The 27,239-nt window shown below is 34.5% G+C and overlaps 1 protein-coding gene and 1 pseudogene across 7 annotated transcripts in view; both read left to right on the top strand.

The window, feature by feature from the left end:
• FAM120A (family with sequence similarity 120A) overlaps window positions 1-27,239 on the top strand; it is a 151,709-nt gene that overhangs the window by 120,956 nt on the left and 3,514 nt on the right. For 5 of the 7 annotated variants that reach the window (XM_031956829.1, XM_031956849.1, XM_031956838.1 and 2 more), the window contains 5 exons: window positions 7,305-7,514; window positions 9,239-9,422; window positions 10,112-10,249; window positions 12,368-12,509; window positions 20,040-20,136. In XM_031956829.1, the coding sequence (XP_031812689.1) occupies window positions 7,305-7,514; window positions 9,239-9,422; window positions 10,112-10,249; window positions 12,368-12,509; window positions 20,040-20,136 (771 nt within the window). The remainder of the gene's footprint in view (window positions 1-7,304; window positions 7,515-9,238; window positions 9,423-10,111; window positions 10,250-12,367; window positions 12,510-20,039; window positions 20,137-27,239) is intronic. The other 2 variants (XM_031956856.1, XM_031956883.1) reach the window with 1 other exon arrangement.
• LOC111719459 lies at window positions 15,572-17,233 on the top strand (annotated as a pseudogene).

Below are 27,239 nucleotides of genomic sequence, written 5' to 3'. Positions count from 1 at the left end.
AAGTCCCTGCCCTAGAGGAATTTACATTCTAATGAAAGAAAGCAACATGCTTTTACCTTCAAAACACTGAGCCACAGCTCAAGAATGTATATTGGCATTCTCCCCTTCCCCCCAGTCTTTTCCAATAAAACATTTTTTCCAAGTAACACTTTGGCTTTTTAATTTCTTTTGTAGGTTCTTCTATCTCCCTTATTTGAGGTTCAGCTAAGTTTCTTAATTTTCCTCACTGTTTCTTAAATGTAGTACTTTGGTGTTGAACCATCTTGCTCTCTAGACTCTGTTCCAGCTCAGGTGACTTGTAACTTTCCTGTTGTCTTCAAAATAGAAACCTAAACTCCAGGATAATGTCCAGCATAGCATGGATGGTGAGCTGGATTTGGTGTCCTCAACTCCTAAATTCAGATCTCCCTTCTGACACACCCTGTCTGAATGACCCTGGACAAATTAAACTTTTAACTCCTCTGGCAACTCTTTAAGGCCAAAAATTGCTGAACAAAGGTCAGTCTGCATTGTACCAGGAGTGATTAGTGAATTCACAGGTTTGGGCTCCTTTGAAAAAGTTTCATTATTTTCTTCATTTTGTAGAACAAAATTTTATGTGGAAAAACCTTTTTAATACATTCAAGTATCTTTGACTTTTCTTTCGTATCACCTGGTCTGAATCAGATGCTAACTGTAGTTGTACATTCCTTGTGTTCCTACCCAGATTATTTCACCATCGCCACCACCACCTTCATTTTCATATTGCATGACAGTGGTATTGTAAATATTTTAATTGTAGTGTGGTACAACCCCTCTACCTCTACTTCCTATTTCTCTTATATAGATTTTTACATCAGTATTGACATTCCAGTTCTGAAAATCAGATCACCGGGTATCAGGTATGCCCACTAAGTCTTATTTGCCATCAAGTTTTTATTAGTAGTTCATCTTAAATTCCATCTTTCCATTTCTGGATGGACATAGACTTTAACCTTTTTCATATATTACTTCTTTGAAGATCTTAACATTAGAGCAGTTTTTTCCCTGATTCTTCATCTGAAGACTCAGTTCCAGAATTTTGATTTTTAAAAGATACATGTTGAGTATAATTAATTTAATCTCATTCCTCATTGCTTTTTGCCTCACTTATCTTGCTCCCTTGGAAATTGTAATTATCTTTTGGAGAGCGAAACTTGTACACAAAAGTGACATCTGTTTTTTTATTTGTAAGGAAAGTTATCCAAAAAAAAAGATTGCCTATTTCTAGGGGCAAGAAGAGCAAATGGCAGGTGCCAAATAGAGAGGAAATTAAAGGCACCTCCATCTATGAAAATATATATTAAATACTTTAGGAATAGTTTTCATTTATACACATGTTTAAGTGAAGTTGAAGATGGTGGAAAATTGACATCTAAATTGTTTATTTGCTCCTTTTTTTTTTTTTTAAGATACTGAATTTGGTCTCATTTTAAAATAGGATGTTTTCTGCGATTTTAAAATCATTTTCTTGCTTGAAATTTACAATTTTAATAAATTCTTACTTTTTCAAAAATTCATTATCCAACCTGTTATTTGCTCAAATTTTGTCTACATATTGTTGTTTTGCCTTATGACCCTTTTACTGCTTATTAATAATATCTCCATTGGAAAGAAGGGGAAAAGAAACACCTATCTGAGATTTTAGCAACTTGTTAGTTCTTCCAGTTAAGAATTTGATAGAAGCTGAAATTATGAAACAGATTTTCTAGAACTTCATTGTGTTCATGTGCTATCATCATTCATTGCCATAAATAATTGAGGTTCTTTTGATAACTGACAATGAGTGATTTTCTCAGGTATTTCCTCTTTTATTCTTAGGGGATGTTACTTGGTTACTGGCAACCCAAACACCAGCCATGCATTTCATTTTGAAAAATTGGCATAGTAGAATAGAAAGAGGCCTGGCCTCAGAAGATCTGAGTTCAAATCCTGGCTCTCTGCCTATGCAACTTTGGACAAGTCACTTAAAGGCTCTGGGCCTCCGCTTCCTTATCTGCAAAGTATGAGGCTTAATATAGAGGATCTTTAAGGCCCAGAGAAGTCTAAATCTAAGATTTTGTCATAAAGAAAAGGAAAAATCTTTCCTTGATCTTGCCTTTAAAATCTGCCAATTTCATTTTAGGTGCAAGATGTAGAGGATAGAAAAATTATATATTTTAAAAACAGTTTTAAGAGAGGGAAGTGCATCTTGTATAATCCTGTGGTTTTTGTTTTTTGTTTTTTTTAATAATTTTGTTGCACATCCCAGGCATATAGTATAACAGTTTGGCATTGAATCTGCTCCTGTGGACTAGAAATAAACATAATTTCACATTTAGCTAATAAACAAAGTACAGACATTGAATTTCATTTGTGTGTGATATAGTACATAAATCTTACCTATACCTTTCCTTCCTTTATATCATGTTCAAAAATGGATATTATTAGTGGTGATAGTTTTGTTCTTTTTAAGTAAATTCTCAATTTTGAAGCGAGTTATTAATGTAGTATTATGAAATTAATACATTATTAAGCAATTCAATGAATGCTTATTAAATGCCTACTTGCTTACTATTAATAATATTTCATTTCCAGCCTATGTGGCATGTAGGCTTCTCCAGCATCAATTAGTACAGTTATGTTTAAATTCTTTACTGGTGATAAGAATGAGATTAGATAGTGTTTATTTTTAATGCTTTGCGAGTTTAACAATCATATATATTTATATAATTGGCACTGAGGAAGTATCTAGTGCAAAACACAAAATGGCATGTACTAGCCTTACTTTTAGCCTAAAGTGATGGACAAAACTGTGTGTAATCTTGGTGCAATTTTCATACTATCGATAGTAGTATTTGTAGTTATGAGGCATTTTTCTTTATGAAATTGAGTATTCATCTAAAATTATAAAATTTCCCAAAGAATCCTTTCTCAATCAATAGTTTTTAAAGTAGGTTTTTAAGTTTTAAAAGTATATATGGATCATCTAGAATTTTTTCATTTTCTCCTTTTTGTACTTGAAAAAAAATGCTAACCCTTTGTAACATTTTTATATTTTTAATGCCTTCTGTGTGCCAGACCCTGTGCAAAGTGCTTTATAATATTATCTCAGAGTAGTCTTTTAAAGAGCTATCTGCCAAGAATTTGGTTTTATATTGTAATTTTATTTCATTAATTACTTGATGTAATATGTAAGATAGATACAGTAAAATTATTGTTGAAATTTAAATAATAGGTGCATTCTTATAAATAGCAACACACATTTCTGACCCTTATATAAACAGCTCTTGTGGGTAGAAGGGAAGAAGGGTGTGATTTGGAGTAATGGATGTGTCTTAGAGATGTAGAGAGTATTTCTTCTTCACAGTCATAAGCTCTGATTCTCAGCCTACAAATGGAAATTTAAGTAATCCTTCCAAGAAGTATTTTCTTTAAAAGTCTGTGATTTGGGCTTGGAAGAGGAAATGTTATTCCCTGTTTGGAACATAAAGGCAGAATAGCTGTATGGAAATCCTCCCAATTTTGAAGTGAAGACATTTTATCTCTTTTGCCATCACTTTGGTGGCCACTTTTAATGTTTAAAAAATATTGAAGTTGTGATTTTTGAGAGCATTTCTCTTATGTACAATTGCCCTGAATTTTTTTTTTTAAATAACATAGAAAGGGAAAAGAATTTATCCTTATATAAATGGGGTTTAGAATATTGGTAGTGTTAGTGTTATGTTGAAACTTAACAATTGTGAACCTATTTCATTCACTTTAGCAGCTGATCCTCTTCCCTGGCCTCCATTACCAAAAGGCCTCGGTTATCCTCACTGTGTCTCAACCAGAAGATGCATTGTGGTGGGCCCTGAAATTATGATTTTCTTTGCCCACTCTTTGACTGGGATTTGGAGAAAATGAATTTTGTGGTAGCTATGGTAGAAAGAAGTTTGTATAGTGGACAGAACCCTTGTCTTTGAGTTGACTATCCTAGCTTTAAGTATTGGTCCTGGTTCTTAATTTCTGTGACCCCGAACAAATCGATTGACTCTCTGAACCTACTTTCCTTATTTTGGATATATTTTGTAATATCTACCTGAGAAGATAATTACAAGAAAGTTAATAAGCTTTAAACTGGTCATTAACTCATACTAATAGTTCCAGTGAGAGAGAAAGTGTGTGTGTGCACGTGCACACGCAAGCACATATCTAAACATATGTGTGATGTTATCATGAAAAGATCATTAGACTTAGTTCTCCTTTTCCACTAGTTTCTATTTGTATTAATCTCTATTAAGACTTCAGTTTCCTTGTCTGTTACATGGATATAAAAATAGTTTATCTCACCATGTAGTTTTTTTAAGATCAAATGAAGATTATGTAAAACACAAGAATTATATATGGTTCTATAATGATCTATGTATATATCATTTGTGTGCATAAGTACATAGAGATGCATAGATAAATATACAAGAGTAAGTCAGTAACTTAAAAGAATTCAAGCAAATTCAAAATATTTTATTATAAAATAAAAAATCTTGTCAACTTTATATTGTAGAAACTAAACATTGTTTAAACCTAGCTAAATAAGGGTATGTAGTAATGTGCATGTTAAACGTCAGTAATGTCTATTAAAAAAATTCAATTTGCCCTAGTTATTGATGGTCCCTTATTAGCTTGGTCAGGGGTAAAAAGGACTGGAATAGGAGTTAGAAGAACTAGATTCTGGTCTTAGTTCAGTTGTTTATTAACTGTGTAACTTCTGAAAAGCCAGATGATGTCTTGAAGCTTAAGTCTCCTCATTCCTGTAAGAGTTTAATTTGATAGCCTACCTCACCAGATTGTTGTGGAGATGATAAATGAGTTAATGTAAGGTCAAATATTTTGTAAACTATAAAACAGGGGTCTGCAAACTTTTTAAATAGGGGGCCAGTTCACTGTCCCTCAGACTGTTGGAAGGCCGGACTGTAGTAAAAACAAAAACTTTTTTTGGTGGGCCTTTAAATAAAGAAACTTCATAGTCCTGGGTGAGGGGGATAAATGTCCTCAGCTGCTACATCTTGCCTGCAGGCCGTAGTTTGAGGACCCCTGCAGATAGTCCAAACTCCGGTCATCTCTTTATTGTAAATTACTGTCCTAAACTTTCCAGCCTTATCTCCTGCTATTTCCCCTGCATCATAGGTGCTTCAGCTAAACTAGACCTCATTGTCTTGCAAAAAACATACCATTTGCTTTCCTGTAACTATGCTTTGTTCAAACTGGGTTCTGTTCTTGCTGTGTTCTCACTCTCTCTCTACTTTTTGATTTCCTACTTATTTTTTAAAGCCCAATTTAAATGTCATTTCTTCCATGAAATGTATTGGGAAATCTAGATAGCTCAGTTAGGTAGATGACAGAGATGTACCTTTTAGAATGAAGAGCATATCTTAGCTAAATTCAGCTATGCGGAAAAGTCACACTGTTTCTGGACTCTCATTCTTAGGTAGACCTGTATATTTGGGATGTCTTAGGGCATCAAGCTGCAATTGCCTTATGGTAGCTTTGGCTCATTTTGCTTGTTCAGTCGTATTAAGGTTTAGGTGAACAGCTCTAATTCTGCTTCAGCCTGACAACTCTTCGTATTCTTTAAGAACATGCTTGTATGTTTCTGCACACTCCCCCTTCTCCCCATCCCCAAATCTACTTTAGGCCTCAACTGAAGATATTCATACATGATTTTGAGGTACTTGACTATCCTAGACTCTTGATTATCTATTTCTATTTTAAAATGTGATGTCCAGAAGGGAACATGGGGAGCGAGAGGGGAAGATTCAGAAGTCACCTACTTTTAAAACTCTAGTTTTTTTTCAGATAAATTGCTGTCAAGGTATGCCCCTCTCATTTTGCTTTTAAGCTAATTATTTAACCTAGTTTTAAGACTTTATTCTATCTCTGAAATTTTTTCATGTTCAATTCATCTCATGTTTTAGTCTGTCAGGAGCTTTTTACATACTACTATCCAATTTGTTAACTCTCCTTGCTAATCATTTGTAGATCTAATAAATATACATCTAAGTCATTGATTTAACAAATAAACTGATTTAATTGATTTAAAATAAATTGATTTAATAAATAAATACTGTGAGTTCAAGTACAGATCCTTGGAAAATTCTAAAGACCACTTTTAAGTTGATAGCAAACGACTGATGATTTCTGTTTGTATCTGGCCCTTTATTCATTTGCAAATCTATCTAAATATATTATGATCCAGTCAACACATTTCCATCTTTTCCACAATAACTTGTCTAAAATGTAGGCAAATTATGCTTATAATATTAAATTGATTTAATCAGGTTGATAACCTTATCAAAAATAAAAAAACAAGATGAGGTTGTTCTAACATGGCCTTTTAAAATTCACTTTAAAATGAAGAGTTGGAGGAGGCAACCACACAGAATAAGATTCTATAGAGCTAGACAAAATAGCCAGGTCTTTGGATATTTTGCTTATTTATACAGTGTTATTTTTAGAGACTACTTGACAGCAGCTTAAATAGGTGATAAGTAGGGTAGAAATTCTTTTAGATAGCATCATCCTTGAATCTGGCTATAGGACCCCGATCCCACAAAAAAAACAGTCATAGGCAGTAACTTTTTTTCCCCATGGATTCTCTATTCAGGAATTGGGGACTACCCATCATTTGTTAGATTTTTCTTCTTTGTGGCTTTCATGTACATGTGCTCACTGGTTATAGAAAAACAAAATTAAATATTCCCTTGTAAAATTTCTTAATTTCAATAAAGAATGTTATTATAGATAAGTACATTGTAGAATTAGTCATTTAAGCAAGAAAATTCCCAATCATCTAATGTTTCAGTGATAAATGTTTCAGTATGTTTGTTTGTTTAATATAGCCAAAGCTCATTTGTGTACTGTAACAAACTCTGTAACTAGGCAAAATAGTAAAGATAAGGTAGTCCTCCTCAAACTTTTGAAGAATGGGTTGAAATCTTAGCTGGCTAGTTACATGACCCTGGGCAAGTTATAAACTTTCTTATTTAAGTCTCGATCTCTTCTTTTTTCCATCTTAAAGTGGATACAATATCGACAGTAGCTACCTCCAAGAATGGGTATAAGAAAAGTGCTGCAAAACTTGTTATGAATTTGAATTTAAAATAATCATTCTGAAGAGTTTAAAAATATAATGCAATAGCTAGCATTAAAATATTAGCTATTTAGCTAATGTATTTCCCATTTTAACCTTGAAGAACTTAACAGTTTAAGGGGGAATTCTAAGTTGTAGTATTCTTATGCCATAGAAATTATTTCTTTTCCATTTAAAGATTGAGAACCTAGATCCACGAGGAATTCAACTGTCAGCTTTGTTCATGAGTGGTGTGGATATGGCACTCTTTGCAAATGATGCATGTGGACAGCCAATCCCTTGGGAGCACTGCTGTCCTTGGATGTATTTTGATGGAAAACTCTTCCAAACCAAACTCATCAAAGCAAGCCGGGAGAAAATTCCACTCATTGACCTCTGTGATGGTCAGGTAGGTGACCAGAAATGAACACAATATAGAATTGTGGGACTCTAGTAGTTATGTGAATAACATTGCTGTTTGTTTTCATTTGTGCAAAGAAATAAAACTTGTATCTCTTACTACTTACTCTATGTGTACTGTATCTCTACTGTATCCACTTACTCTGTATGCTTTATCTTAAATGTTGCTCTTGAGAACAGAGATCATGTTTCCCACAGAGTGGGTGCACAGTAAATGTTGGCTTGGAAGATGACCTGATCCAAAGTTTTCTTAGCCGAATGATATGTGTTTAACGTTTTAGCAGTTGATAAGCTGAAAGTTATTAAACATTTATGGGAAAATAGCTAAATTTTTGAAATTGCTATAACAAAGTAAAACAGAATAATGATTAGTAGATACGTAAGTGAGATGGCACAGCAAAATGGACAGAGAGCCAGCCTGCCTGCCTGCCTGCTCAGGTGTCAGAGCATCCGGAGCATAAGTCCTATCTTTGAACCCAAACTATATGTGTGACCTACGCTTTTTACTTAATGCCTAACACTACAAAAACTATATTGCAGACCCTCAGTAGTATTTAGTCATTGGTAAAGTACTTTCCTCACCAGTCTAAACCCTCTTTTCTCTTCCCCATCCATTCCATCCCACCCCTGAGGAAAAGTGATGGTAAGGTGCATAATCTAGAGGAAAGAGTGGTTATCTAACTGTCACAGGGGATGAATTCATAATGATTTACAGGAAAAAAATCAGAATATTTTTATTAAAGCTAATAAATGCATTTTAAAACAAATTTTAAGTAATATTTTTATTTTTTTCCATAGAAGAAATCTTGTTTATGCACTTGAATTTTTATTTTTATTGGTAGTTACCAATTTCAAAAGTCTTTCTTGAGAAAAAAAAATTGTAGAGACCAGAAATTCCAATTTCCTTCTTTCTTTCCCATGCACATAATAAAGAAACTAGTTGAGAAAAATAATAACTTTAGAGAATTAGTCAATAAATAATCAGTCATTAAACATATACTATGTACCAGGGTGTTGTGTTGGATGTTGGGGATATAAAGTCAAAAACTGCACAAATTAAATTCACAAAAATCTTTTTAATATTCCTATATTGCAACAGCAATAACTAAGAGGAAATGAAAGAGGGAAATCCCTTTCAGTATAATAACTCTTAAAATCAAGTCTCTGCATTACTCTGTTTCCTACTTTCCTCATGTATAAATAATAGTTATTTTGTTAAATATTTAATAGTATTAATGTAAAGGTTAGGAAAAAAAAAAGAGGCAGTGAATACATGTGTATTGAAAGGAAGATTACTGATCTCTTCATTCAACAGCCATTTACTGTCCACTATGTGTATCTCCCTGGGATTGGCATATTTCAAAGAAGAGTAGTAGAAGTTGTTGCATTATATTTACAACTCAGTCACATTTTTAATCACTAGGTATTTTTTTTTGAAGTTAGATACAAATTATCTTTTTAAGTTTATCAATGTCTCTGGTGTAAAGATACTTTAATAAGCTTTGATTATATTAATAAGAATTTGCAAGTAACAAACCTTGTGATGTTTTCTAAGATTTGATCCCAGATTTCTCAGTGTTATTTTAAAAGATTATCATTATATTGGTTGATAGTTTTGTAATTAGATATGTTAGTAATTTTATATTTTTTCTTTCAGTGTTAATTTGTAATAACTTGTTGCTCAAAATTTTTAAATATATATTTGATTTCTAGGCTGAGCAGGCTGCCAAGGTAGAAAAGATGCGCCAAAGCATCCTGGAAGGATTAAATTTCTCCCGGCAGAATCATCCACTCCCTTTTCCACCTCCTCCTGCTCTGCCTTTCTATCCAACTTCAATGTATCCTCGACACTTTGGGCCAGTCCCACCACCTCAGGGCAGGGGTAGAGGTTTTGCTGGTAAGTACATGTGAAAAGCAAAAGTTTTTTAATCGCTCAAATGGATTTTCTTTTACTTATGTCTTTTATTGTATCTAATGGTATATTCACATAAATTACAAAAGTAGAATATGGACTCTGTTTCTAGTGCTGTTCAAGTTGTCCACACTAAACACAATTATTTAGAGCTCATCATTGTTAGTATTATCTATGAATTCTGCAAGGGCAATGGAAGGGGGCACTAATAAGTTGTATACATTTCAAAGATCCATCTATGTATGACAAAAGACTGAGAGGAAAACTTTATATCTGTAAATGTGCTCTTTTATGGTTATGTAGAAATCCTGTAAGATGCCAGAGCTGAAAGTAAACATACTCCCCTCTCTGTTTCCAATCATTAGAACTTTTCCAGAAACTAGTCTTTGCCCAAAACCAGTGTTTACACATACTCTGGATCAGCTCTCTAAAAGGGATCCTGGGGAAGTGATATACCCAAGTTTTGCCTATTTTAACCAAAACTCTAGGATAGTGAGGTGTTGTTCGTAGTTGTTTAATAAAATAATTTGTTCATCAATCAGCTCTTGGTGTAAACGTTTCACTTTTTTAAAGTCATATTTAAATGAGGCAGTCACCACAACTTACAACCAAGCACCGAGGTAACTCTTCCCTCCTGGTGAATCCCCTGTCTCTCTCTGCCCTGGGTCTAACAGGAGTCTATGGCTTTGGAGGCCCTTATGGGGAAACAGTAGCGACAGGTGCTTACCGTGCCTTCCGGGTGGCAGCCACAGCAGGACACTCCGCAGCCTTCTCGGGCAGTGACAGCGGCAGGACTAGCAAGTTACAGGGCGGTAATTATACCTACACCTTTTCTAGAGCTTCTGCCAACAGCTTGTGCGCCATGGTCTGTTGGCCCCTTACTGACGGCCAGTTTTTCTTCTTCCTTAACTGCCTAATAACTGCTTCCCTCTTCTACAGAGCATTTTTCCCTCTAGGTCCCTGTGATGGCATTTACTAACTGCTAGCCTCAGCTAGAATCTTTCTTCAGGCCTTAGTAACCTCTTAATACCTTGCCGTGTCCTCTTGTGAGTTTTTCAAATGGATTTGATGTCAATATTCATGATAGGAAGAACTACTAAAAAAAAAAAAGTGTCATTGTTTTATATATAATGGTGTCTCCCAGTAGAAGACAGTAAAATTTGGTAAATTTTAATCCTATACCAGAAGTTCTGGCATTAAGATTTTGTACATTAATTAAAACCTGCTTTTCAGGAATATATTAGATAAGGAAAATTAATTTGGAAGGGTTGATGAATTTTGCCTAAATAATATGAAATTTATGGCACATATGTAACATTGGTCCTTGACTACAGAACAGAATAAGCTAATTCTGTACTTTTATGTTGTACTTTTGTTTGCCAAGATCATCTTAAGAACTTAGTCTATATTTAATACATTTAAATAGCATAGCAGGATATTTTTTTTTTTCTTAATAGCAATAAGATAGGAAAGATAAGTTACTTAAAAATATCAGCCTTCAGTTCTTTGCAGGCTTATGAAGTTGCTACTCCCTTCTCCCTTCTGTTTCCTATCTGCCTTCACTATCACTATCTTTTCCCATCCAGGCTTTACCAGGATGGTTTCCTCCACAGCTTTCCTTTCCTTCCATTGTGCTACCTCACTAATGTCTCTATTTGATTCTCTGCAAAGCTGCCTCTGCTTCTTGACTTAACAAGTTTCCTCTGTGATGCTATTTGTTTCCCAGCCTAATTGGGAAGCTAGTTAATGGTTGGGATGAATATTGGGGGGTTGGGAGGTAAGAATGATATTGGGTTGGAAGACATTGAAATAAATATCAGTTTTTTTACCTCTCCCTTAAGGGCTAGTAACAGTCTAACCTAGACAAGAAAACTATGCTATTATGTGAGGGAACTTGAATCCCACTTCTCCCTTGCTTTGAGAGTTCTGTGCTACTTAGAGCACCTAAGGGGATGCATAATCTTCACTTATAGTCACATGATCACAAGTTGAGTCATAAATTCATTTTTTTTCTTTACCTATAGGCTTTTGAATAGGTTGTAGAATTTTGTCCCATATGTAATATATTCATAATTAATCTAGGTTAATTAACATTGAATAATTGTAACCCTTCTTAAGCTTATTGATACTAGGCATTTAAGATTTGACAAATATAAGAAACAAAATTGAATAGGTTTTAAGCAACAACACAGAATTATAGGGAAAAGAAACATGTTTAACAAAAAAGTTGCTTAGCTTTTTAGATTTATAGCAAAGCTATATTAAAAGATGTTGTCATCCCTGCTACCCCCCCCCCCCCCCCACACACACACACACACACTTCTTCCCCAAAAAATTCTATAAATTGCAGATTGGAATCAAAGGCAGTCTTCCTGGTCTATAGTTTGAAGAATACACTGTCTTATTCATTTTTTTTAAATGTGTGTGTGTGTGTGTTTACCCTAATTACATGTTAAAAACAATTTTAAAAATCAAAAAGAAAATATCCCTCAGTAGCACACTTTACAGAATCTGTTCCTATCTATGCAACTGAATGAGGTCAAATGGGATAATATAGAGTATATGTAGCTATTACTATATGTGGCCTAAGACACATTTTAGGCCTAATGTACCTTATATCATGTAGGCTTTTTGAGTACCTGGAAGTGCCTTAACAACAAAAATTAGAGGGTTTTGTTTTATTAGACAACAGATCCAGTCCTTACACTGAACTGGGAAAAATTGGAATGATTAACCTGATTTTTTTTTCTTAAAGTAAGTTCTTTTGAAATCAAAAAGGGTAAACATAGGTATTCCACATAATAACAATGAAGTCTAAAAACTAGAACAGGGAGAGTTCAAATAAAACAAAGTTGGTGAAAGAATTACGTGCCTCCATTAAACACCTTTAATTCTGTGGTTGTAAAGATTTTTTTTTCTTTTTTGTGCAGGAGTCCAACCTATTCCTTCTCAGGGAGGGAAATTAGAAATAGCTGGCACCGTTGTTGGTCATTGGGCTGGAAGCAGACGAGGACGGGGTGGACGAGGGCCTTTCCCTCTACAAGTTGTTTCTGTAGGAGGACCAGCAAGAGGGTAAGTTAAATATACAGAGCTTGTTCTTTGGATTGAAAACTTTTGTTTTGCAAATATAAATTTTTTAAAAAGAGGAGGATTCTAGACAGATGTATGAATAAGTTGGTAAATTTCAACTCTCTTGAGTTCTCTCACAAATAGAAGAAATTTGCACTTCATGGGGCGAACAGTAGAACAGAAGTCCTACGATACAACCAGAGATGATTTGAAGAAAGGCCCTGAGCTGGGGATTAACATGTCTGAAGTGCAAACACTTGCAGGCTAGCTGGGTGTGGCTGGAGCCCCAGCAAGAACCATAGAGACTCTTCACCTCACAGTCTTGGGTCTGAGTCCTGTAGGACCAACTGGGAATGTCAGACCCAGCTGTCCTCAGAGCCACAGCCCTGTTTAAGAAAGAATAATCACCCAGTGAATGCAAAATCAGGGGGGCCGGGATGCTGACTGTGGGAGTTCACAGGAGCAGGGAGCTCTTGGTTTGGGGTTCCTGGTCAGAGGGCAGAGCTGAAGGGAAGTTTGAGGCACCATCCCCCACCTCACAATTAGAGAGGCTTATACTAATACCATTTATTAAAAAGAAAAATGAACTGGTAAAGAAGAAAGAAAACCCCATCATTGAAACATGTGGAAACAAGGAAGACTGGAGTTCATCTTCAGAGGAAGACATTTTAGTATAAAAAAAGCTTCTACCCCAAAGAGCAACATTTGAAATTCTCAGAGAGAATTTATAGAACTCAAAAAAGAATTTTAAAATCAAATAAGAGACATTGAGGAAAATTTTTAATAAAATAAAAACAAAACCATCCAAGAAAAACAAGAAGATTATGGGAGAAAAAAAGAATTAACCAACTAGAAAGGGAGGTACAGTCTCAAATATGAAAATAATTCTTTGAAAATTAGAATTGGGCAAGGGAAAGCCAGTGAACCTATAAGAGACCAAGAAATACCAAAGCAGATTATAAAGAATGAGAAAACAATAGAATGTCATTTTAAAAATGACAGATCTGGAGAATAGATCAGGAAGAGAAAATATAAGAATAAATGGACTATCAGAAAGTTGTGACCAAAAAGAGAACCTTGACAGTAATGCAGGAAATAATCCTAGAAAGCTGTCCTGGAATGGTAGAACATGAAGGGAAAGTAGAAATAGAAAAAAATCCACTGATCACCTCAAAGAGATCCTTTGTAGAAAACACACAGAAATATTGCTGAATTTCAAAACCCCCCAGATCAAAGAGAAAATTTTGCAAGAAACAAGAAAAAAATCAATTCAAATACGCAGAAGCTACAATTAAAATTGTACAAGATTTATCAACAGCCACAATAAAAGACTATAGGTCTTGTAATCATATCTACCAACAATCAAAAGAACTACGCTTGTGGCCAAAAATACCATATCCATCAAAATTATTTATAATTTTGAATGAGAAAAACAAACCTGCAGATTTTCAGGACTTTCTGTCAACTAAACCCAAACTTAAGAAAATTTTACAGGTAAAAGCTTTATATCAAAGATCAGTTTTAAGGAACTCAACATGGACAAACTGTTTAAACATGGACACATTGTTTATGTTTTTTCTACATGGGAAATGTATATACTGTATGTTTAAGGTTTACATCAACAATAGGGTAAGCTCAAAAGAAAGATTGGCAAAGTTAAGGTAAAAATAGTAGTTATCTCATACAAATGAGACACAGAAGAAGAGTAGACATAGAAGCATTAGAAGGAGGCAGAGGACTCGTAGTTCTGAAAACCTACTCACATCAAGAATGGGTTCAATAGGCAACGCTACATATAGATATCATGAAGGGGTATAGCACCCTCCAAAATCTGTAAAGAAATAAGAGGGGAGAGATGGGAAGATGGGGAAGTAAAAGGTGAGGGAAGAAGACAAGGGAGTGATTCCTGGGTGGGGGAAGGTTAAGTAATAATAAAGCAAGTTAGGGAACAGAATTTAATTAAAGAGTCAGAAGAGATATAAAAGATGTTGGGGGGGAGTATGTATCTCTGTATGTCTACATATGTATACATAAATATATCTTTTCTAAACTATAGCTTGCTTGGGAGTGGTGAGGGGGGGATAAAAGGGAGGGGTGTGTGTGTGTGTGTGTGTGTGTGTGTGTGTGTGTGTGTGTGTGTGTGTGTTAGTTAAAGGAAGTAAAGTGCGCAGCAGAGAACCAAGAAACAATTTACAAGGAATATATTTTCTTGATCTGGTCATTTGTTATTATATATTTTGAATCTTCCCTGGTGTTCTGCTGGCACATGACCGTGTTTTCTTCTGTTTTGCTTTATTTTGTTTTATATTCCTTTTCTGTTTGTATTTTTTTCTGTTTTTTCAAATAATAAATAAAAACTACAACAATACACACACAAATACCTTATTAAATTAGTTGAAACTTCCTCATTTCATACTTTTTGATTCAGAGAGTAAATGGTTCAGTGGACTAAATGATCCCTCAATAAAAGTAGTATTCTCTGTGACATTATATTAAATCAATTTTCAGTTGCCAGATATTTATCATCGCTCACCCAATCTTTCTGTTCATTCAGCTATTACCCTAGGTCAGAACTTAGTAACTTTTTCCTTGAACTATTATGATTGATCTCTGTGCCTTAGGTCTGTACACTTTCCTCCACATAGTTGCTAAAGTTATTTTTCCTAAGCCTTAGATCTGCCCATGTCACATTTTCTACTCAATAAATTGGCTCAAATACAAACTCTTTGTCCTTAAAGTTATTCACAACCTAACTATGACTTTCCTTTATAACCTTCCTCAGTATGACTCTTCACCTTCTTACATGTTATATAATACAGCCAGTTTGGCTTTCTTGCCCTTCCTTATATGTCCTATCTTGTGCTTTGGCATAGGCACAAGATGCATACCTGGCCTGGCTCTGTTCTGTCTCTACCATCCACCATCTACAATCTTCCCTGCTCCCCTCACCTGATAGGTCTCCCTCTCAGAATTACATGGTGTCTATTTTGTATCGTTTATGAAGGAGTATGAAGTGAGTAGAAAGCTAGCCTTTATGATTGGGAATACTATTGCTTTTATGGGAAATGACGAGCAGGATGTCCTCAGAAAAACCTTCAAAAGACCTCCATGAGCTCCATGTGCTCTGTACAAAGTGATAGCATTGTTGTGGAATGATCTTTGCTATTCTCAGCAGTACAGTGATCCAGAGAAAAAAATACTATTCATACCCAGAAAAAAGAAATGATTGTATCTGAATACAGATTGAAGCATCCTTTTTCTTTTCTTTTCTTTTTTTTAAATTTTATTATTCTTGAGGGTTGTGAAATGTTTTGCATAACTTAAGGTGGGTGTGGTGTGGGAAGGGAAAGAACCTGAAACTCAAAAGATTTTTTTTAATTGTTACATTTAACTAGAAAGACTAAAATATTAAATTATTAATTTATTAATTATTAAATCTTTAGTTCAAGTTCTATTTAGATACACTGACTACAGAGTCCTACTAGCTTGGGTTATTTTCTCTTAGAGCTATAGGCAGTTCTCTTAAGACTATATAAGTTGGCAGGTATATGCCTATGTGTGGCACATAGCCTGTGCCAGCTCAATCTCTGGCAGGGAGAGGAAGGGGTGGGTTCTGCTTGGCTGTCCCACAGTTTTTAAAGTTTGTACCTGCCTAGCCGCAGCACTCTTATTCATTTACAGGTTAATATGCAGGTCTGGCAGAGGATGGAAATTAAGTGCAGATCAACTAACTTTTATCAAGCACAGGGGGTAATTGGCCAGTTCCTAAGTAGTCAGAATTGAAAACTAGAGTTCCGGGGGTGAAGATGCACTCCCAAGTATAAAGATTGAAGGAGGGAATGGAAATGGAACAGTGGAAACCTGACTGTTTTAAAGACATGGCACCAAATGTAAAGAAAACACAGAAAATTATTGAGAACAATTAAATTTTGACCTCCCAGACAGTACCTCAGGTTTCTCCAGGAGATTAGCAGCTACACAATTATTCTCCAGTCTCCTGAATTAACTGGCTTAGATATCTGGCAGGAGAATATAAATGCATGGGAAGGAGAAGATGCAACCTGGCAGGCAGAGGAAGTCCCAAGGCAGCAGGAAATAGCCAACAGAGAAAAGAGATCAGCCACTAATGAAGAAAGAGCAGAACAAAGTTAGTGTGGAACTATCATAACAGGTGTTTACCATTTCCACTTAAAGGGTTTTGAGCTCCATAATATGTGCATCATTTATTTGGGTATAAGAGTATTTTTAAAATACGAAGAAGGTGTTTGATTTCAACGTGCTCATCAGGCTATCCAAGATACCAGGATTTTCCCATCGCCACTTGAACTGCTGGTAGATGGGACTTAGACAAAGTGAAAAGACTTTTAAAATAATATTCTTTCTTCAATATCTTCCAAACATAAAAGAAAATTGATTGCTTCAGAGAGATTATTACAAATGGGATAAACCAGCAACTCCCTTAGCTTGGAAAAATTTGGATGTAAATAATTTTCTGGTGAAAGAATCTACTCTATTATGCTTTCCTTTAATTTGTACAAAAAAAAAAAAAAACAATTTTTAAAGGAAAAAAAAGACTATATAAGTCAAAGAAGAGGTCTTAAACTTTATTGAAAAGGGGAATTTCTTCATACAGAGTTCCCAACAAGGATTGAGCCAGATTTATATAAGAATTAATTGTCATTGATGCATTGTTGGTGGAGTTGTGAACGAATCCAACCATTCTGGAGAGTAGTTTGGAACTATGCTCAAAAAGTTATCAAACTGTGCATACCCTTTGATCCAGCAGTGTTACTACTGGGATTATATCCCAAAGAGATTATAAAGAAGGGAAAGGGACCTGTATGTGCACGAATGTTTGTGGCAGCCCTTTTTGTAGTGGCTAAAAACTGGAAACTGAATGGATGTCCATTAGTTGGAGAATGGCTGAATAAATTGTGGTATATGAAAATTATGGAATATTACTGTTCTGTAAGAAATGACCAACAGGATGATTTCAGAAAGGCCTGGAGAGACTTACACGAACTGATGCTGAGTGAAATGAGCAGGACCAGGAGATCATTATATACTTCAACAATACTATATGATAACCAGTTCTGATGTACCAGGCCATCCTCAGCAACGAGATCAACCAAATCATTTCTAATGGAGCAGTAATGAACTGAACTAGCTATGCCCAGAAAAAGAACTCTGGGAGATGACTAAAAACCATTACATTGAATTCCCAATCCCTATATTTATGCACACCTGCATTTTTGATTTCCTTCACAAGCTAATTGTACAATATTTCAGAGTCTGATTCTTTTTCCACAGCAAAATAACGTTTTGGTCAGGTATACTTATTGTGTATCTAATTTATATTTTAATATATTTAACATCTACTGGTCATCCTGCCATCTAGGGGAGGGGGTGGGGGGGGTAAGAGGTGAAAAATTGGAACAAGAGGTTTGGCAACTGTTAATGCTGTAAAGTTACCCATGTATATATCCTGTAAATAAAAGGCTATTAAGAATTAATTGTCATTACCCAATTGATGGATGGTCAAAGGATGTGAATAGATAGATACTTTTCAGAAGAAAAAATTCCAAGGTTTTAATAGCTATATCAAATACTCTAAATCACTGATAATCAGAGAAATGCAAATTAAAATTACTCTAAGCTTCCACCTCACAGATTGGTGAAAATGATATATTAGAGAAGGTGTCAGAAAAGCTACTGTGATACAACATAAAGTTGTGAATTGGTCCAATCATTCTGGAGAATAAGTTTAAATTGTGCCCAAAGGGCTGTAAAAGTGTTCGTTCCTTTTGACCTAACAAATGCTACTACTAGGCTGTACTCTATCTAAAGAGGTCAGCAAAAAGAAAAGGGATCTATATGTTCAAAATTTTTTATGGCAATTTTTTTCTTTGTGGTGACAAAGAATTGGTAATTGAGAAGCTACTCATCAATTGGGAAGTGACTGAAGAAATAGTGGTATACAAACTCAATAAAATGCTATTGTACTAAAAGAAATGATGATGGGGTGATTTCAGTAAAACCTGGGAATACCTGTATGAACTGATGCAAAGTAAAGTGAGCAGAACCAGAAGAACACAAAGTAAACAGCTATCTTGTAACAATAACTGTGAATGATTTGGTGATTCTTATCAATGCAGTATCCCACCACAGTTCAAAAGGAATCATGATAAAACATGGCATACATCTACATATAGAGCACTGATAGACTCTTGAATTGAAATTGAAGTATTTTTATTTTGGGATGTAGCTAATTCAGGGTTTATTCATTTGTTTGGTTGTTTTTGTCTTGTTTTGTTTTTTTCATAGCTGTGCGTATTTATAAGAGGTTTTGCTTTTCTTGCCTTCTCAATGGGTTGGGAATAGGAAGAGAAAATTTGGAACTTAAAATTTTATATAAAGTTCTCTGCAATAATAATAATAATAATATTGGACCTTTATCATTGACATCATCAGTCTAGTCTCCATCCCTATTATTATCTATATGCTTATTTATGTCTATTATCATCTTGTCTTGTATATATCTATATCTAAGATCCTTATAGGCAGAGATTATTTTAGTTTTAGCTTGATATCTCTAACATTCAGCACAATGTCTGGGATATGGGATAGGCTTAAGAAATACTTATTTTTTTAACTGACTGATGGTGCTTCTGCTTTTTTTTTTTTTGGCTGAGGCAATTGGGGTTAAGTGACTTGCCCAGGACCACCACATAGCTAGTAAGTGTTAAGTGTCTGAGATTTGAATTCAGGTTTCAGGTCCTCCTGACTTCAGGGCTGATGCTCTATCCACTGCATCACCTAACTGCCTCTTCTGCTTTTCTTTTAAATGAAGATAACTGAAACAAGTCAGGATTGTATCTGATATTCCTATAATTGATAAAGCATTTTAAAATAATTTTTGCTTAAATGTAAATTCAAATTCCTTCAATTCCATTCAAATGAAAATTCCTGTTAGATTTGTCTGGTTTTTTAGTGTTGAGTTTGGATTGCATTTTGTTACTGGGGCAAAAGTTCTTTTTACATTGTAGAAAACAACTTTTACTGTTTCTTCAATGTTTTTGCATGAAATGTATGTATTAAGTTATAAGTAATGATCCCTTGGTTTTTCTGTTTTCAAAAAAAAAAATTTTTTTTCCCTTTAGTAATACAGGTTTAATAAACTAAGTCAACAGTTGACTTCAATTTGCTGGTAAAAAAAGATATTTTGTCTTGGAATTTGAAGTTTAGTGCTTTATTCAACCATTTTATCTATATTCACTAATTGTTGACTTAATTGTTCATTAATTGTTAAAAATTGAATTTTACCTACAAAGCTATTGGTACCCTATACCTCCTATTTGATACTTGGGCAGACCCATAGTTGGTATTGCCAACTATGCTAATTTGAGCATAACCTATTAAGAACATTAAGTTAAACCCAGTTTGTGCCCATTGAATTGGCTTTCCAAGAATCATTTTACTTTATTTGAAGGATTGTCTATAAAAAACTAAATTTGTTTTTGTTTTATACTTTAGGCGTCCAAGAGGAGTTATTTCCACGCCAGTGATTAGAACATTTGGAAGAGGTGGAAGGTACTATGGAAGAGGTTATAAAAGCCAGGGAGCAATTCAGGTAATCAGAAGTTATTTCCTTGTTTTACCCCATATACTGTCTTAAATTGGTCCTCCACTTTCCATGATTTTTATTTTCTTTACTGGTCTCTGCAGGAAATCATTGACATCTCTGCTTATTAAAAATTAGTGAGAATATTAGTATGTTGTTACAGATAACCATTGTAAAACACCCATCACCAGTAGATTTAATGAAAGTGATCCAAATTATTTCAGGAACAAGTTTATGTTAAACATTTTTAATTAAAAACAGATAATTTGAGGACTTAAGTGGGGGGGGGGAAGATGTATATTAAAAGGAACTTTTAGAATTTTACCCTTCCCCCATTTCTGTACTATTTTAACCAATTCTATTAACCTACCTTTTTTAAATTGTTTTTTTCCTAGTTTATCTGAGCATATCCACCATAGACGATTGTAATTGCTGTTTGACATCCCTTTTAATAATTATCTTTTTTTTTTTACCACTGTAACTTTTGAGAACAATTATAGCATTAACTAAATGTCCGATTTTTATATACTTATACTGATTATAATACATACATAAACAAAACTATATTTATTAAAACTTTTGAAGAGTAGTTCACTCATATGATCTAAGTTGGAAATTCCTATTCCAAGAAAACCCTCCTATTTCAAATGTTATTCTTCCCAATACTTTGTTGTTTTCCAGTGTTTTTTTTTTTTTTTTTTTTTTTTAATTTTAGTCTTGGGGTCTGGGAATTAAGAGGGCAATACTAAAAGCATCTGGGGATATGTGCAAAAGAAAATGATGCAAGTTAATAATGAAATAAGCAAATAAACAAGCTAATACAAAAAAAAAGAAGAAGAAAGAAAGAGAAAAAGAATCGCTGTTTTCTCAACAGAATTCTAAGAATCCCTATAATCTACAGAGAGGAGCACAGTGTCCATTTCAGAGATTTCATTGGAGTCTTGCCCTAAAGTTACCAATGACTTTACTAAATCAGTCTCATAGTATTATTTTACAATCCTCACCAACGTATTCTTTAATTCCATGATAATTCCTTTTTCCTTTTTCTCCTCATACCTTTCTTTTTTGCCCCTTTTCTGTTTCTTTTACCCATTCCTTCTCATTTCCATTTCCTAACTCCCACAAGACAGTTGACATCTTCCAAATTTCTGTTCTCATCATTTCCTTCTTTGTACATTCATTCATTGTCTTGATCATCATTTCATACCTCCTAGTCACTCACTAAGACCTATTGGATTTCAAAACCCTATTAATCTTAGCTGCTCATAGGAAATCTTCATCTGAATGCCTACCCATTACTACAAACCCAATATTTTTAAATCTAACCTCATCTTACTACCAAAGTAATCTGAATCTTTCCTTTCCTTCTTAGAATTATAGAATGGATCTAGGAGATTGTCTAATTTAAGGATCTTAACTTTTTTGTGTTGTGACCCCTTTGGACAGTCTATTGAAAAATAATTTCTTTAAATGCGTAAAACAAAATGTGAACAATGAAAAAGGAAGTCATCTCCACTGAAATACAATTATCAAGAAGAGAAAAATATTATCTTAGTATAAAATAGATAGTATAAAATATAGACAGTATAAAATAAGATGGTATAAAACATCTGAAAGAATATATATCTGCCAAAACAGATATCTAAACACAAAACACATTTTATACAAATAAAGCTAGATCTAAGTTGAAGTAATATTTATTATTCATGGGTAGGTGAAGTCAGCAAAATAAAAAACATGACAATTTTATCCATTTATATAATTTTATCCCAGTTAAATTGATTAAAAAATTATCTTGCTGAATTGGAAGAGGCAGAGAGTCGGGAATTTCAAGGAAGGGAAAGATGTAAAGGAACTAGATTCAGTATTATCAGACTTTAAATCATAAGATGAGAGTACTGTTGAAGTATAAAGTGGGTAATTTTGATTTTGTTTTAATTAAAATTTTCTTGTATAAATAAAATCTATGCAGCCAAAAATAGAAGAAAAATTGGAGGGGAAACTTTCTTTTCTTTTCTTTTTTTTAAATTTAATAGCCTTTTATTTACAGGTTATATGTATGGGTAACTTTACAGCATTAACAATTGCCAAACCTCTTGTTCCAATTTTTCACCTCTTACCCTCCACCCCCTCCCCCAGATGGCAGGATGACCAGTAGATGTTAAATATATTAATATATAAATTAGATACACAATAAGTATACATGACCAAACTGTTATTTTGCTGTACAAAAACAATCAGACTCTGAAATATTGTACAATTAGCTTGTGAAGGAAATCAAAAATGCAGGTGTGCATAAATATAGGGATTGGGAATTCAATGTAATGGTTTTTAGTCATCCCCCAGAGTTCTTTCGCTGGGTGTAGCTGGTTCAGTTCATTACTGCTCCATTGGAAATGATTTGGTTGATCTCATTGCTGAGGATAGACAGGGCCATCAGAATGGTCATCATATAGTATTGTTGTTGAAGTATATAATGATCTCCTGGTCCTCCTCGTTTCACTCAGCATCAGTTCGTGTAAGTCTCTCCAGGCCTTTCTGAAATCATGCTGTTGGTCATTTCTTACAGAACAATAATATTCCATAATATTCATATACCACAATTTATTCAGCCATTCTCCAACTGATGGGCATCCACTCAGTTTCCAATTTCTAGCCACTACAAAAAGGGCTGCCACAAACATTTGTGCACATACAGGTCCCTTTCCCTTCTTTATAATCTCTTTGGGATATAAGCCCAGAGTAACACTGTTGGGGAACTTTTTGAGCATAGTTCTAAACTGCTCTCCAGAATGGTTGGATTCGTTCACAACTCCACCAACAATGCATCAATGTCCCAGTTTTCCCGCATCCGGAGAGGAAACTTTCATACACAGTCTTTTGGTTGTTGACTTAGTTGAAATGTGATTGGATTGGAATATTGCTATGGTGTAGGAAGTGATGAGCTAGTTGGGTTTTTTAAAAAAATTATGGAAAGACTTAGACTTATGAAGATGCCATCTACCTTCTGAGAAAGATGGCAAGTAGAAATGAGTGTAGTCCAGCCCTTACATATATGTAGATGTATGTAGACATCTACATATATGTATGTCTACATGCATGTGTGTGTCTGTGTTTCCATGCTTAATTGTGGCCTTCTTGGGGAAGGGAATAATGTAAAAACTGCACAGAAAACAAAAGGAAGGAAAGCTACAAGGAAGCAAAGAAGGACAACTTTGAAGACAATGTGTAGTATTTATTGTATAGATTTTAATGAAATTGAAATTTATTGTTTTATATTGAATACTCTTTACTGTATACATGGAAATGTTTTTTTTTAATTTTATATTTAAGTTTAAAATAAATTTTAAAACTTTAAGAAAAAAGAAAAATAATTATCAAAATATTTTTTGAAAGACAGGAACCCCTAATACAGTAAAGGAACATGATTTATCTTTATATATACAACATTTATGTATGTGTGTGTATATTACAAGTCATTACTATATATTATATCATATTATTCTATACTACATATTTATACTATGTGTATTAAATCCATATTATATATTTTTACTATATGTTATACTATATATTATAAGGTGATTAATCTCAGTCCTTATTATTATTCTACATCCAGTATTGGGCACGGTTATATCTAGTACTCTCTCCCACACTTTCACTTAGCCTTAAGCTTTCACTTTTAAAATTTATTTTTTGATCTCCATGAGTTCTGAACCTGTTGTCAGGAAAAATTGAACTTATTAGCTATGTTACCCTGGGCAAGTCAGTTAATCTCTGCCTCAGTTTCCTCATCTTTCAGGTTTGTTGTAAAGATCAAATGAGATAATAATTATAGATTACTTTAGCACAATATGCCTGGTACAAAATAGAACTATATAAATGTTAGCTATTATTAATTCTTAAATTTTAATTCTTTTTTTTTTAAACGATTTAAGTCTATGAACAGTTTGTTTAAAATGCCTCTTATCAGTTTAGAATCTTAAAAAATCTATTCATTCAGTATTCCCCTCACCATTACTTACCTCTAGTTTTTTTTTTTTTTTTTTGGGGGGGGGTTGGTTTGTTTGTTTGTTTGTTTCATTTTTTTCCTTCACAATGAGTGCTTTGTAGATACTAAAAAAAAAAATTCAAACAGAAAAAACAGTTTAAAAAAAAGAAAGTATGCTTCAGGCTACCTTCAGCCTCCATGTTCTTTCTCTGGAGATAGGTGGCATTTTTTCATCAAAAGTCCTTTGGAATTGTCTTGGGTCAGGCAGTGGCATAGCTCTTGAACTGAATTAGTTTCTAAATTGATTAAGATATAACTTCATTACTTTTGTCTGTGATAGCTACCTGAAGATAAAGATCATGTGCAATGAGGATACATGTAAGACACCACTTTTATCTTGGAACACCAGTAGTGCTATTTTCTGGTATAATGATCAACAGACAGGACTGTTGGAAGGAATACAAAAGTGTAATTCTATGCCATTATTTTTCTGTTGCCAATAATCTTTCAAACTGAAAAACACACTGAAGGTAATGGTGCTGTTCTTCTGTCATTAGCACCTTCACATACATTATTTTACTGATTTTGAAATGGAGACAAGGCAATTAGTACCATCCCACCTTACTCATAAGGGCACTGAGACCTAAATTGAGATTTAGTCCAAGGATAAGACTTCTTAAGATCTGATTGTGTGTGCAGTACTGCTGACTGTATCTCTGTCTCTCCTCTCTGAAGGGATGTTCTCTGTCTTCTTACTGAACTTTTTAGGAGAATACACTATTCAGTCATTCCTGCCACCATCTTTTCTTGAGGAGACCGATTTAATAAAAGGGACACACTCAGGAGAGAGCTGCCACTCCCATCCCATTCCATTTGATGGGATCCATTATCTTGCTCTTCTCATGTGCTCTTGTCAGCTCATTTGATTCAACTAACAGTAGTACCATTTATCACCTGGGGAATACAGCATGTAAAATCAACAAAATTTATTAATGACTTGGTTCTCCTAGTTACATAGAAACATTAAAACAAGCCACAATATGAACCAAAAGGAAGGAAGAATCTGTAAATAGAGAGATGGTGTGGCTTCACCCTGAAAAGAAAAAACAACAGTAACTCATGTGCACAAGAATGATAGGAAGATGAAGCACAAATTTTTTTCTTTTCACCTTCTCCTTTTACACTCTTCCCCCAACCCCCACCCTCATCCAGAGATCAAAATCAATCACTTTTTTAAGGTCTCTACTTTGCTTTCAGCTCTTCCCAGCAGAATGTACCTCAGCCAGCAAGGCACAAGTCATTGCACCATAACTTTCACTTCTTTTGGCCCCGAATACTTCTCCAATGCCCTTTCTAAAGTAGCTATTGGTAATTGGCACATAATTAACACTGAATTATTATTATTGGCTTTGTATTATTTCTTTCAGTTGACTTTAGTCTGGTCACTCAGACTAGACCCTAAGCTTTTTAGGGCAGGGACTGCGTTCTCCTTCCTTTGTGAGTACTGCAACATGTCTAGTGAATACCTGATAAATTCTCACTTGTGTTTTGTGTTATCATCTCAGAAAATCTTTATCATTGCTTTAAAATGAAATTATAGACTTAATGGAGATGGGGAAGTAGAGAGAGAGACAGAAAGAGAGAGAGAGGGAGAGCGCGCATCTTGTGAGACAAAATTCTTGAAAATCCTCAGTTAGCTCTTTTTCTTTAACTGTTTCTTATTTCTGTGTAAGCATTTTCCATTTCAATGCTACAATAAAACAATTAATCTGTTTCTAAGTACTAGTTTATTTGCCTAACTGGACTAAAGGATAAGATAATAGAATGGAAAAAATTTTTTTTAGAAAAAGCAACATCTGAGAAGAAATGTTGTTTCACTCCTTATGTTTATAAATTGTAATTTCTCCTCCATCAACTTCATTGATGAAAGAACATGAAGTGAGATTTCTTTTTTTAATCAATATAATTATTGAAAAGCATTGTTCCAAGAATCTCAAATATGAAACAAAATTGCAGAATTTAGAGAGCTATAATAATGATCCAATCTAACCCTCACCCCGAAGGAAATCCCCATAAAATAGGCCTGACAAGAGGTCATTGATATTCTACTTGACCTAGAAGCCAGAGGAGCTAAACCCCTCCAAAAAATCCCATTCTGATTTTGGACAGCTGATTATTGTGACGCTATTTTTTCCCCTCTCATATCAAACCTAAATTGGCCCGTCCTTTGTGACTTCCACTCAGTTTTTCTGGAGCCAGTAGAACCCATTTAATCTGTCTTGCACATGATAGCCTGTTAGATACTTGGAGCCAGCACAACCTTTTCTTCTTCATGCCAAAAATCCCATTTCTTTCAATCAGTTCTTCATGTGTCACGGATTCAAGTACAAGACTCTGGTTGATCCTGGATATTCTTAGATGGCAGGCTCAGACATCTGATCAGAGGATGAAGGGATTGGCCCCCACTTCCATTTTCCTGGAAGCCCAAGATCCCACTAATGCTGGTGTTTTGTTTTCCTCTTCTCTATAACATCTCACTTTTACTTGAAGTGCTTCTCTAGCCTTTGCTTGGTATCTTTGGTGGAGGGAAGCAGTGGTGGAATATATTGCCTTCTGGATTGTTTATTCTATGTTCAAACTTATCTAATGGGAAAGAAATTTCCTCATACTTAAAAAATGTGCCTCTCTGAAACTGCTCTTTTGCTTTCAGTTTTACCCTTTAGCATCAGACAAAATAAATCACATTTTTCATGTCTCTTCTGACATTTGAAAAGAGCTGTTTCAACACTCCTTACACACATACTCAAGTCTTCTCTTTTCCAGGCTAAACATTCCCATTTCCTTCAGCCGATCATTGCAAAGCCTGGTTTCTGGTCTTCATCTTGGTTACTGTTTTCTTGTCATCCTCAGGGTGTCGGTATTCTTCCTAGAGTGTGGTACTCACAAGTGAGCAGTGTGTCCAGTGTGCTCTGTTGGCTGCCCTTCTAATCTGAAATGGCATTCGACTGCTTTTTCATACTGTTGATTCATCTGGATCCTTGTGGTCCGCTAAGTCTGTCCTTTTCTGCTCCCCCTACCTTCCATCATTGTTTCATCTCTAGGTTGATAATGGGCTAGAATT

This window comes from Sarcophilus harrisii, chromosome 1 (genome assembly GCF_902635505.1).
Source record: "Sarcophilus harrisii chromosome 1, mSarHar1.11, whole genome shotgun sequence".
NCBI lineage: Eukaryota > Metazoa > Chordata > Mammalia > Dasyuromorphia > Dasyuridae > Sarcophilus > Sarcophilus harrisii.
Note: the sequence above shows the minus strand (reverse complement) of the source record. Positions and strands in the feature narration are given on the sequence as shown.